General features: G+C 50.4%; 1 protein-coding gene across 1 annotated transcript in view; it reads right to left on the reverse strand.

Moving 5' to 3' along the window:
* Positions 1-14,047, reverse strand: part of DTNB (dystrobrevin beta) — a 258,375-nt gene that overhangs the window by 86,877 nt on the left and 157,451 nt on the right. The window contains exons 10-11 of the mRNA XM_063919158.1: positions 10,382-10,459; positions 728-824 (exon numbers count right to left, since the gene is read on the reverse strand). Of these exons, the coding sequence (XP_063775228.1) occupies positions 728-824; positions 10,382-10,459 (175 nt within the window). The remainder of the gene's footprint in view (positions 1-727; positions 825-10,381; positions 10,460-14,047) is intronic.

Consider the following 14,047-nt stretch of genomic DNA (forward strand, 5'->3'; position numbering starts at 1 on the left):
GGGATGAGCGAGGCTGTGCCTCTGAGGAGGTCAGGAAGTGACTAGAGCAGTGAGTCTCAGTATACAGCCTCTAGTATGGGGGTAGGAGCGAGGCTGTGCCTCTGAGGAGGTCAGGAGGTGACTAAAGCAGTGAGTCTCATAATACAGCCTCTAGTATGGGGGTAGGAGCGAGGCTGTGCCTCTGAGGAGGTCAGGAAGAGAGTAAAGCAGTGAGTCTCACAATACAGCCTCTAGTATGGGAGGAGGAGCGAGGCTGTGCCTCTGAGGAGGCCAGGAAGTGACTGGAGCAGTGAGTCTCATAATACAGCCTCTAGTATGGGGGGGGGGGGGGGGGGAGAGTGAGGCTGTGCCTCTGAGGAGGTCAGGAAGTGACTAGAGCAGTGAATCTCATAATACAGCCTTAGTATGGGGGAGGAGCGAGGCTGTGCCTCTGAGGAGATCAGCAAGTGACTAGAGCAGTGAGTCTCACAATACAGCCCCTAGTATGGAGGAGGAGCGAGGCTGAGCCTCTAAAGAGGGCAGGAAGTGTCTAGAGCAGTGAGTCTCACTATACAGCCTCTAGTATGGGGGGAGGAGCGAGGCTGTGCCTCTGAGGAGGCCACCAATGACACAAGGGACCACTTTGGTTCTATCCTCAGATACAGTAATGTTAGTGGTGTGTACAAAGGAAAATGCATAGTAGTTATTAGTTGTAATTATTATTGAAAATGACGAATGATTAGACTACAACTAACCGTGTCCCAGTGCGAAGCCGCGTCACATAGTCTGATATCAGTGCGTGTTCGTCTGGTACCCGGCTGGCCGTGTCCATACTGCTGTGTAACCTAGTGACAAGCAGCGAGAAATGAGAGACAATGTTACCAGGCTGAGGAGAGCAGGGGCCCTCGGGGGCCACAGCCTTCAGGAGCATGAGATGAAATACATGAAGGTCACTGGAGAATACTGTCAGGCACGTCACTTCATAATGTCAGAGTACATAGATCTGGCGTGTTGTACACATATAGACGCCTCCTCCCGCTTAAGGTCCATTGGTGCAGAGAGGGGTGAGAATGCAGCCGGGGCATCTGGGTAATATACGCGCATTGCATATAGCTAAGTGCAGCAATTATATAGCGAGTGGCGGGGAATAAGGCAACAACGTATGTGAATACCTGAATGTGGCCCACACTGAGCTTGTCCCACAGTATACGTATGGCCAGTCCAGGGGCTGCTATGTCTGGGAAGGTGAGAGGCCAGGCTGCAGTATGAGCGGGGAGCCTGGCGGATGCATAGAGGGTTATGAGCAATATGCATGACACCAGCGGAAGGTAGGTGGGATACACACTCCCTAGGCAGGGTGGTGGTATGTCTGGGAGGTAACAGGGTGGTGGTATGTCTGGGAAGTAACAAGGTGGTGGTATGTCTGGGAGGTAACAGGGTGGTGGTATGTCTGGGATGCAACAGGGTGGTGGCATGTCTGGGAGGTAACAGGGTGGTGGTATGTCTGGGAGGTAACAGGGTGGTGGTATGTCTGGGAGGTAACAAGGTGGTGGTATGTCTGGGAGGTAACAAGGTGGTGGTATGTCTGGGAGGTAACAGGGTGGTGGTATGTCTGGGTGGTAACAGGGTGGTGGCATGTCTGGGAGGTAACAGGGTGGTGGCATTTCTGGGAGGTAACAGGGTGGTGGCATTTCTGGGAGGTAACAGGGTGGTGGCATGTTTGGGAGGTAACAGGGTGGTGGCATTTCTGGGAGGTAACAGGGTGGTGGCATTTCTGGGAGGTAACATGGTGGTGGTATTTCCGAGAGGTAACAGGGTGGTGGCATTTCTGGGAGGTAACAGGGTGGTGGTATTTCCGAGAGGTAACAGGGTGGTGGCATTTCTGGGAGGTAACGGGGTGGTGGCATTTCTGGGAGGTAACAGGGTGGTGGTATTTCCGAGAGGTAACAGGGTGGTGGCATTTCTGGGAGGTAACGGGGTGGTGGCATTTCTGGGAGGTAACAGGGTGGTGGCATTTCTGGGAGGTAACAGGGTGGTGGCATTTCTGGGAGGTAACAGGGTTGTGGCATTTCTGGGTGGTAACAGGATGGTGGCGTGTCTGGGAGGTAATAGGATGTTGGCATTTCTGGGAGGTAACAGGGTGGTGGTATGTCTGGGAGATAACAGGGTGGTGGCATGTCTGGGAGGTAACAAGATGGTGGCATGTCTGGGAGATAACAGGGTTGTGGCATATCTGGGTGGTAACAGGGTGGTGGCATGTCTGGGAGGTAACAGGGTGGTGGCATTTCTGGGAGGTAACGGGGTAGTGGCATGTCTGGGAGGTAACCGGGTGGTGGTATTTCTGAGAGGTAACAGGGTGGTGGCATTTCTGGGAGGTAACAGGGTGGTGGCATTTCTGGGATGTAACGGGATGGTGGTGGCATGTGTGGGAGGTAACAGGGGGGTGGCATTTCTGGGAGGTAACGGGGGGGTGGCATTTCTGGGAGGTAACAGGGTGGTGGCATTATCATATATCATGGGGCTGATATTACACAGATACATATATAGTTATACCCTGGCTATACCATATATCAGGGCAGATATTACACTGATACATATACACTTCTACCCTGACTATACCCAGCCTGTTATATCATATATCAGGGCTGATATTACAGAGATAATAATAGGATTTTAATTACCTACCGGTAAATCCTTTTCTCGTAGTCCGTAGAGAATCCTGGGGTCCATATTAGTACCATGGGGTATAAACCTGTCCACCAGGAGCCATTGGCACTAAGAGTTTAACAGTGTGGGCTGGCTCCTCCCTCTATGCCCCTCCTACCAGACCCAGTCTAGAAACTGTGCCCAAGGAGACGACATACTTCGAGAGAAGGATTATACACAGATAGTGGCGAGATTCACACCAGCTCACACATAACAAGGCAAATCCGGCCAACATGCCGGAGAATTGAGCAATAGCTGAAACAGTACTGAAACAGGAACGAACACAGAACTTACCTAGGAACCAGGCAGTACTGAACCAAATTACCACTGCAGGATAAAGAAGCGCTGGGCGGGCACCCAGCATCCTCTACGGACTACGAGAAAAGGATTTACCGGTAGGTAATTAAAATCCTATTTTCTCTTACGTTCTAGAGGATGCTGGGGTCCATATTAGTACCATGGGGATGTACCAAAGCTCCCAAAATGGGAGTGAGAGCGCGGAGGCTCCTGCAGACCAAACTTGAGGTCATCAGAGGCCAAAGTATCGAACTTCTAAAACTTCGCAAACGTGTTCGAACCAGACCAAATACCTGCTCGCCCAGGAAGAACCCACTTCACGAGTAGAGTGGGCCTTAACAGATTTTGGACACGGCAATCCTGCCGTATAATAGGCATGCTGCATTGTGAACCTGGTCCAGTGAGAAATCGACTGCTTAGAAGCAGGAAACACAATTATCTTGGGATCATAGAGGACAGAGAGTCAGATTTCCTGAGACAAGCAGTCTTCTTCACATAAATCTTCAAAGTCCTCACAACATCCAAGGCCTTTGAAGCAATTGAGGAGTCAGTAGCCACTGGCACCACAATAGGTTGGTTGATATGAAAAGCCGACACAACCTTAGGAAGGAACTGTGGACGAGTCCTGAGTTCCGCCCTATCATCATGGAAGACCAGATAGGGACTTTTACAGGACAAAGCCCTCAATTCCGACACACGTCGAGCAGAAGCCAAGTCCAACAAAGTGACCGCCTTCCATGTGATAAACTTGATTTCAGCCTCCTGTAGAGGCTCAAACCAATATGATTGCAGTAACTGCAACACCACATCAAGATCCCATGCTGCCGTTGGCACCACAAAAGGGGTCTGTATGTGAAGAACCCCTTTCAAAAGGGTCTGAACCTTAGGGAGGACAGCCAATTGTTTCTGGAAGAAAATGGATAAGGCTGAAATCTGGACCTTGATGGAGCCCAATCTCAGGCCTAAATCCACACCTGCTTGCAGGAAAAGCAGAAACCGTCCAAGTTGAAACTCCACTGCAGGAAACTTCTTGGATTCACACCAAGACACATACTTTTTCCAAATGCGATGGTAATGTTTAGACGTTACCCCCTTCCTAGCCTGTATCAGGGTAGGAATAACAGCGCTCGGAATACCCTTCCGAGCTAAGATCGCTCAACCGCCATGCCGTCACATGTAGCCGTGGTAAGTCTTGATAAGCGAACGGCCCCTGTAGTAGAAGATCCTCCCGAAGAGGCAGAGGCCTTGGATCTTCCAGCAGTAGATCCAGCAGATCCGCGTACCAAGCCCTTCTTGGCCAGTCCGGAGCAATGAGGATTGCCAGAACCTTTGTTCTTTTTACAAGTTGTAGAACTCTTGGGATAAGAGGAAGTGGAGGGAACACATACACTGACGTGACCACCCACGGCGTTACTAGTGCATCCACTGCCTGTGGGTCTCTCGAGCTGGAACAGTACCTCCTCAGCTTCTTGTTGAGGCGGGAGGCCATCATGTCTATGTGAGGAACCCCCCCACCAACCGGTTACCTCCTTGAACACCTCCGGGTGGAGGCCCCACTCTCCTGGATGGAGATAGTGTCTGCTTAGGAAGTCGGCTTCCCAGTTGTCTACTCCCGGAATGAAGATTGCTGACATCGCTACAGCGTGCCTTACTGCCCAGAGGAGGATTCTTGTCACCTCTGACATTGCAGCCCTGATCTTCGTACTGCCTTGTCGGTTTATGTAGGCCACTGTTGTCACGTTGTCCGACTGCACCTGAACAGCCCGATCCTGTAGAAGGTGTGCTTCTTGAAGAAGGCCGTTGTATATGGCTCTTAGCTCCAGGATGTTTATCGGAAGAAGGGATTCCTGACTTGACCACCTTCTTTGGAAGGTTTCCCCTTGAGCGACTGCTCCCCAACTCTTAGACTTGCATCTGTGGTTAGAAGGATCCAGTCCTGAACCCCGAACCTTCGGCCCTCCAGAAGGTGAGGTAGTTGCAGCCACCAGAGGAGCGAAATCCTTGCTTTCGGCGACAGACGTATCCTCTGGTGCATATGTAGGTGAGATCCCGACCACTGGTCCAAGAGATCCAGTTGAAAGGACCGAGCATGAAACCTTCCATACTGCAGAGCCTCGTAGGAGGCAACCATCTTCCCCAGAAGGCGGATGCACTGATGAACCAATACCCGGGCCGGCTTCAAGACATCCCGGACAATTGTTTGAATCACCAACGCTTTCTCCACTGGTGGAAACACCCTCTGCACCTCCGTGTCGAGGATCATCCCCAGGAAAGAGAGCCTCCTTGTCGGCTCAAGATGAGACTTTGGAAGGTTCAGGATCCAACCGTGCTCCTTGAGCAGATGCGTCGTGAGAGCAATGGATCTTAACAACTTCCCCCTGGACGATGCCTTGATCAGCAGGTCATCCAGATATGGAATTATGTTCTTCCCCTGCTTTCGGCGAAGAACCATCATCTCTGCAATCACCTTGGTGAAGATCCTCGATGCTGTGGAGAGACCGAATGGCAGTGCCTCAAACTGATAGTGATTGTATAACAGTGCAAACCTGAGATAAGCCTGATGCGGCGAACAAATGGGAATGTGGAGGTACGCATCCTTGATGTCCAGGGACACCAGGAACTCCCCCTCCATCAGTCCTGAGATAACCGCTTGCAGAGACTCTATTTTGAATTTGAAGTCCCTGAGATAAGGGTTCAATGATTTCAAGTTCAGAATTGGCCTGACCGAACCATCTGGCTTCGGTACCACAAAAAGGTTCGAATAGTAACCTTTGATCAACTGATGAAGTGGAACTGGAACAATGACCTCTGACAATACCAATTTTCGGATAGCGTCCAGTAAAATTGCTCTGTCTGCCGGCAAAGCCGGCAAGCCTGATTTGAAGAATCGGTGAGGCGGGAGAGTTTGAAACTCCAGCCTGTACCCCCGGGACACAATATCCTGTATCCAGATCCAGGCCATACGACACCCATACATGGCTGAAATGCCGGATTCTCGCTCCCACCTGACCTACTTCCAGGCTGTGCGGTCCACCGTCATGCTGAGGACTTTGATGCACCAGAAGCAGGCTTCTGATCCTGGGAAACTGCGGGAGCAGGCTTTTTGGATATGACACGACCACCTCTAAAGAAGGTGTGACCGGGCTTGTTCTTTTTAGTCCTAGTGGGCCGAAAGGACTGTGACGTGTTGGCAGAAAAAGGCTTCTTCGTAGCCGGTGCAGCTGAGGGGAGAAAAGGAGACTTACCCGCTGTAGGTGTGGCAATCCACGCATCCAGCGCCTCCCCAAACAGAGCATGACCTGTATAGGGTAGGTTCTCCACACTTTTCCTGGATTCCGCGTCCGCAGACCATTGGCGGAGCCAGAGACCCCTGCGAACCGAGACGGACATGGAGGAGATCCCCGCAGCCATGGAACCAGATCCTTAATGGATTCGGGGGGTCATTCCGAGTTGTTCGCTCGGTAAATTTCTTCGCATCGCAGCGATTTTCCGCTTAGTGCGCATGCGCAATGTCCGCACTGCGCCAAGTAAATTTGCTATGCAGTTAGGTATTTTACTCACGGCATTACAAGGTTTTTTCTTCGTTCTGGTGATCGTAATGTGATTGACAGGAAGTGGGTGTTTCTGGGCGGAAACTGGCCATTTTATGGGTGTGTGTGAAAAAACGCTGCCGTTTCTGGGAAAAACGCGGGAGTGGCTGGAGAAACGGAGGAGTGTCTGGGCGAACGCTGGGTGTGTTTGTGACGTCAAACCAGGAACGACAAGCACTGAACTGATCGCAGATGCCGAGTAAGTCTCGAGCTACTCAGAAACTGCACAGAGATGTCTTATCGCAATTCTGCCAATCTTTCGTTCGCAATTTTAAGAAGCCAAGATTCACTCCCAGTAGGCGGCGGCTTAGCGTGTGCAAAGCTGCTAAAAGCAGCTTGCGAGCGAACAACTCGGAATGACCCCCTCCATCAGAAACCCTGCAGAATCCTGTATGTTACGTAAAAACAAATCAACGTCACCTTTATCCATCGTAGTCAAGTCCTCCCGCAGAGTGATTGACCACTTTGCTATAGCTTTTGAAATCCATGCACAGGCAATAGTAGGCCGCAGTATCGCCCCTGAAGCCGTGTATATGGATTTGAGCGTAGTATCCACCTTGCGTTCCGCCGGGTCTTTCAACGCGGTAGATCCCGGGACAGGCAAAACCACCTGTTTTGACAGCCTGGAGACAGAGGCGTCAACTATAGGCGGGGACTCCCATTTTTTCTATCGTCCTCCGGGAAGGGAAAAGCAACCCTTTTAGGGATCTGGAATTTTTTCTCTGGGATTTCCCAGGCCTTTTCAAAAAAATGGCATTTAATTCCTTAGAAGCAGGGAAGGTGAGAGGGGCTTTCTTACTGTCTGTGAAAAAAGCCTCCTCAACCTGCTCAGGAGCTGTGTCAGAAATATGTAACACATCCCGCATGGCCTCAATCATCAACTGCAACCCTTTAGCAAGTGATGCCGACCCCCTCGACACATCCCCATCACCGTCTGCCGTGTCAGAATCGGTATCCGTGTCATCCTGCGTAATTTGGGCAAGAGCACGTTTTTGAGAATGTACCGCAGGGGGTCCCGAGGGAACAGTATCAGACCATACCGCCATAGAGGACTGCAATACCTGAGTAGCATGCTCAGTCCTTGCAACCCTTTCAGAAATCTGAGAAATAACCCCCTTAAGAGAGGCTAACCACTCCGGTTCTCTAGCTGGGATCTGCGCTACAACAGTGCAATCCTGATTACATGGGATGGGATCTTCCTGAGAAGATGTATCCTCTGCAGCATATGAGACAGAGTCTCTAGACATGGTTGCCACATACACACAGGGTACAGGGCAGACAGAGTTTACCTCCCAAGAATGGCAGAGAGATACAGAGATTGGAGCCAACCCACACACAGCGCTATTACAGGTATAATGAGACCCTAAACCAGCGCTGACTGCATCCCTTAATAGGTGACACAGTCTATACACAGCCTCCCGTCCCGTCTACAACCCCCTGGTACCGTACAGATAGCTGGAGGTGTTCTGGAGGGACCTGTGCATCCACTGGCAGTGAGCTGCAGGCAGGAAAATGGCGTTGAACGCTGCTGGGTCAGCTCTGAGGAGAAGCTCCGCCCCCTTAATGGTGCCGTCTTCCCGCTCTTCCAAGATTATACTGGCCTGAGGATTTTCTGCTGGCTGAGATCCGAGGACCCCAACAGGCTTTCTGGTCAGTGTAGGGTTAAGGCACCGAATCAGGGCGTCCCTCACAGTGCCGCAGCATGTACCGCTAAGCCCCCGGAGCGCAGTCAGTACTGCGCTTCCTACCCTGTAGCCGCCATCTTCACACCGACCCCCCGCTTGCTAGGGAGTCGATGACTCACTCGCCACACTTCAGTTCTGCAAGGGGGCGGCGGCATGCTACCGGGGTGAGCGTTCCCCTGCGGTGGGGAGCGATCTATCCCCTCTGGAGCTCAGTGTCCAGTCAGCGGAGACAGTGGCTCAGAGCCCGCAGGGCGGACACTGCTCGCTGCAGGGAGCCTGTTGCCAGCAGCCTCCCTGTAAAATAAAAAACTCTAAAAAAAAACCTTTTACCAGAGAAGCTCTATAGAGCTCCCCTAGCTGTGACTGGCTCCTCGGGCACATTTTCTAAACAGAGTCTGGTAGGAGGGGCACAGAGGGAGGAGCCAGCCCACACTGTCAAACTCTTAAAGTGCCAATGGCTAATGGTGGACCCGTCTATACCCCATGGTACTAATATGGACCCCAGCATCCTCTAGGACATAAGAGAAACATATACCCTTATACTCTGACTATACCCTGCCTGTTCTATCATATATCATGGTGCTGATATTACACAGATACATTATACAGTTGTGGCGTTGCCATGAATTATGGCGATTCCTCATAGTCACAAGACATGACAGTATGCATAGTAGCCGGCCTGTGATCAGTACAGGGATTATGTATATGTGATAAATGTCGGCTTGGCTCAGGACTGTGTCTGCCCTGTATAAGCCGTTGCTGGACTGTACTGGAGTGTCACTAGAATCCTTTTGATACTTGGGATGCCAGGGTCAGTGTTTGCTTTCACAACGGGGGTGACCCTGCTGTGGCCTATAGAGTGCCAGCTCTCCTGTCACAAGTCACATTATTATGACCATGTGATGTCGGCAGTGCATAGACTATGAAGTACGTCACGTGTCGTGCGCTGGTTTGGCGGGTATATAAGGTGTGCCGTCTGCACACATATCGCTCGTTGCTGTCATGGGTTGATTTATTCGAGTTGATGATTATCAGCTTTCGGGCCACGGGCGGCAGTATCTCTGACACAGCGCAGTGTGTGACCTGTCCGCGTGCTGCTGCGGTGAAGGTGCATCGTGTCTGGACAAATGGCAGCATTGCCAATAACCGACGTGGAAACTGCAGAGCACCACGTGTCACTGATGTGAGAGGTGACCGTCGACTAGAAAGTGTGTGAGGGCCGACCGACACGCTACACTGGAGCAGCTCACCGTCACAATGTACCTGGGGGCTACCAGACGTGTGTCTAACATGACAGTTCAGCCGGTCTAGCTGCTGTCCGTGCCGCACACACCGGTTACTCCGGCTATTAGACATTGGTCATAATAACGTGACTCCACTGGGAACTACTCAGCCAGGTCGCTTAAGCAATACAGATATACGAGCTTAGCGGTCCCTGGAGACACCTGATTGGCATTTAGACATGCCTTGGGAGAGCAAAGGAGCTTGCAACCTGGAGGACGGGGGCTACTAAGGAAGGAGGTCTTGTGAAACTACATCACTTATCAAGACACACTGCTGAGCGTTCACTTTCATGGGAGAAGCTTCACGCTAGGAAGTGATCCCATCTTCTGCTTTCTGTGGTCTCCCTACATACACTCAGATGACCTGAAACCTCAGCGTAAGATTATTTTAGGTTTTCTGACTTTATTTTCTTTCTTTGAAGACAACCTGCGCAAATCATAAGTGTATGTTTTGCTTGTATACACCTGTTTTTCTGTATAACTTAACTCTGGAGATATTTCTCAATGAATCTTAAAATGTATCAGCGTTCTCTTTGTGGTCCAAGAATCCACATGCCTGGAAAAGGCCCAAGGTACATGTCTGTAATAACTGTGGATCTTGTAAGTGTGATTTAAGTGTCTGGCGAATGATAGAGCGCCATTCTAATAATATTTGTGGTGAAAATTTTAGTAAAACCCACGTCACGACCGCCCACCTGCGTCAGGTTGGCGTATCTGAGTGCAGGCTGGGGCAGAGTGCACAGTTATACACAGACCTACACATGGGATATTCCTCAGATACATATAACATTACAGGTATAGTATAGTGTTGTACCAGGTAAGGTGTGTGGCGGGAATATACCTTTTAGTGGGTGTGGGTGCACCGGAAGAGATATGAGTGACCATGGCATCATTCATGTTCGTTAGTGGGCGTGCTGGGCTGAAAGAAGAATGAAAGTTCAATTATTAAACCAAACATGAAATGTGCTATAATGTTATTTCATGCAGCAAAGCATCCTGGGTAAGAGACACATTAGGGGGAATGCTGGGATGGCCATGGACAAGATGCAGCTATGGTTACCGCCAGAAGCTGTTCCTGGCAAACACAGAGCTTGTTGTAGAATAAAAGGGAATACCCCCAGAAGGCCATGAAAAATAAGATTTTACTCACCGGTAAATCTATTTCTCGTAGTCCGTAGTGGATGCTGGGAACTCCGTAAGGACCATGGGGAATAGACGGGCTCCGCAGGAGACTGGGCACTCTAAAAGAAAGATTAGGTACTATCTGGTGTGCACTGGCTCCTCCCACTATGACCCTCCTCCAGACCTCAGTTAGGATACTGTGCCCGGAAGAGCTGACACAATAAGGAAGGATTTTGAATCCCGGGTAAGACTCATACCAGCCACACCAATCACACCGTATAACTCGTGATACTATACCCACTTAACAGTATGAAATATAACTGAGCCTCTCAACAGATGGCTCAACAATAACCTTTAGTTAGGCAATAACTATATACAAGTATTGCAGACAATCCGCACTTGGGATGGGCGCCCAGCATCCACTACGGACTACGAGAAATAGATTTACCGGTGAGTAAAATCTTATTTTCTCTGACGTCCTAGTGGATGCTGGGAACTCCGTAAGGACCATGGGGATTATACCAAAGCTCCCAAACGGGCGGGAGAGTGCGGATCACTCTGCAGCACCGAATGAGAGAACTCAAGGTCCTCCTCAGCCAGGGTATTAAATTTGTAGAATTTAGCAAACGTGTTTGCCCCTGACCAAGTTGCAGCTCGGCAAAGTTGTAAAGCCGAGACCCCTCGGGCAGCCGCCCAAGATGAGCCCACTTTCCTCGTGGAATGGGCTTTTACTGATTTAGGATGCGGCAATCCAGCCGCAGAATGCGCCAGCTGAATTGTGCTACAAATTCAGCGAGCAATAGTCTGCTTAGAAGCAGGAGCACCTATTTTGTTGGGTGCATAGAGGATAAAAAGCGAGTCAGTTTTCCTGACTCCAGCCATCCTGGAAATATACATTTTTAAGGCCCTGGCTATGTCCAGTAACTTGGAATCTTCCAAGTCCCTAGTAGCCGCAGGCACTACAATAGGTTGGTTCAAGTGAAAAGCTGATACCACCTTAGGGAGAAACTGGGGACGAGTCCTCAATTCTGCCCTATCCATATGGAAAATCAGATAAGGGCTTTTACATGACAAAGCCGCCAATTCTGACACACGCCTGGCCGAAGCCAAGGCCAATAACATGACCACTTTCCACGTGAGATATTTCAAATCCACAGTTTTAAGTGGCTCAAACCAATGTGATTTCAGGAAACTCAACACCACGTTGAGATCCCAAGGTGCCACAGGAGGCACAAAAGGGGGCTGAATATGTAGCACTCCCTTTACAAATGTCTGAACTCCAGGCAGTGAAGCCAGTTCTTTCTGGAAGAAAATCGACAGAGCCGAAATCTGGACCTTAATGGAACCCAATTTTAGGCCCATAGTCACTCCCGACTGTAGGAAGTGCAGAAAACGACCCAGCTGAAATTCCTCTGTTGGGGCCTTCCTGGCCTCACACCACGCAACATATTTTCGCCAAATACGGTGATAATGGTTTGCGGTTACTTCTTTCCTGGCTTTTATCAGCGTAGGCATGACTTCCTCCGGAATGCCCTTTTCCTTTAGGATCCGGAATTCAACCGCCATGCCGTCAAACGCAGCCGCGGTAGGTCTTGGAACAGACAGGGCCCCTGCTGTAGCAGATCCTGTCTGAGCGGTAGAGGCCATGGGTCCTCTGATATCATTTCTTGAAGTTCTGGGTACCAAGCTCTTCTTGGCCAATCCGGAACCACGAGTATCGTTCTTACTCCTCGTTTTCTTATTATTCTCAGTACCTTTGGTATGAGAGGCAGAGGAGGGAATACATAAACCGACTGGTAAACCCACGGTGTCACTAGAGCGTCCACGGCTATTGCCTGAGGGTCCCTTGACCTGGCGCAATATCTAGTTTTTTGTTTAGGCGGGACGCCATCATGTCCACCTGTGGCCTTTCCCAACGGTTTACCAACAGTTGGAAGACTTCTGGATGAAGTCCCCACTCTCCCGGGTGTAGGTCGTGTCTGCTGAGGAAGTCTGCTTCCCAGTTGTCCACTCCCAGAATGAACACTGCTGACAGTGCTAAGATGTGATTTTCCGCCCATCGGAGAATCCTTGTGGCTTCTGCCATCGCCATCCTGCTTCTTGTGCCGCCCTGTCGGTTTACATGGGCGACTGCCGTGATGTTGTCTGATTGGATCAGTACCGGCTGGTTTTGAAGCAGAGGCCTTGCCAGACTTAGGGCATTGTAAATGGCCCTCAGTTCCAGAATATTTATGTGTAGGGACGACTCCTGACTTGACCAAAGTCCTTGGAAATTTCTTCCCTGTGTGACTGCCCCCCAGCCTCGAAGGCTGGCATCCGTGGTTACCAGGACCCAGTCCTGTATGCCGCATCTGCGGCCCTCTTGAAGATGAGCACTCTGCAGCCACCACAGTAGTGATACCCTGGTCCTTGGAGACAGGGTTATCAGCCGATGCATCTGAAGATGCGATCCCGACCACTTGTCCAAGAGGTCCCACTGAAAGGTTCTTGCATGGAACCTGCCGAATGGAATTGCTTCGTAAGAAGCTACCATTTTTCCCAGGACTCGTGTGCAGTGATGCACCGATACCTGTTTTGGTTTCAGGAGGTCTCTTACTAGAGATGATGACAGCTCCTTGGCTTTCTCCTGCGGGAGAAACACTTTTTTCTGTTCTGTGTCCAGAACCATCCCCAGGAACAGTAGGCATGTGGTAGGAACCAGCTGTGACTTTGGAATGTTTAGAATCCATCCATGCTGTTGTAGCACTTCCCGAGATAGTGCTACTCCGACCAACAACTGCTCCTTGGACCTCGCCTTTATAAGGAGATCGTCCAAGTACGGGATAATTAAAACTCCCTTTTTTCGAAGGAGTATCATCATTTCTGCCATTACCTTGGTAAAGACCCTCGGTGCCGTGGACAGTCCAAACGGCAGTGTTTGGAATTGGTAATGGCAATCCTGTACCACAAATCTGAGGTACTCCTGGTGAGGATGGTAAATGGGGACATGTAGGTAAGCATCCTTGATGTCCAGGGATACCATGTAATCCCCCTCCTCCAGGCTTGCAATAACCGCCCTGAGCGATTCCATCTTGAACTTGAATTTTTTTATGTATGTGTTCAAGGATTTCAAATTTAAAATGGGTCTCACCGAACCGTCCGGTTTCGGTACCACAAACAGTGTGGAATAGTAACCCCGTCCTTGTTGAAGTAGGGGCACCTTGACTATCACCTGCTGGGAATACAGCTTGTGAATTGCCTCTAGCACAGCCTCCCTGCCTGAGGGAGTTGTCGGCAAGGCAGATTTGAGGAAACGGCGGGGGGGGAGACGCCTCGAATTCCAGCTTGTACCCCTGAGATACTACTTGAAGGATCCAGGGATCCACCTGTGAGCGAGCCCACTGAT

The sequence above is a fragment of the Pseudophryne corroboree genome, chromosome 4, assembly GCF_028390025.1.
Source record: "Pseudophryne corroboree isolate aPseCor3 chromosome 4, aPseCor3.hap2, whole genome shotgun sequence".
Lineage (NCBI taxonomy): Eukaryota > Metazoa > Chordata > Amphibia > Anura > Myobatrachidae > Pseudophryne > Pseudophryne corroboree.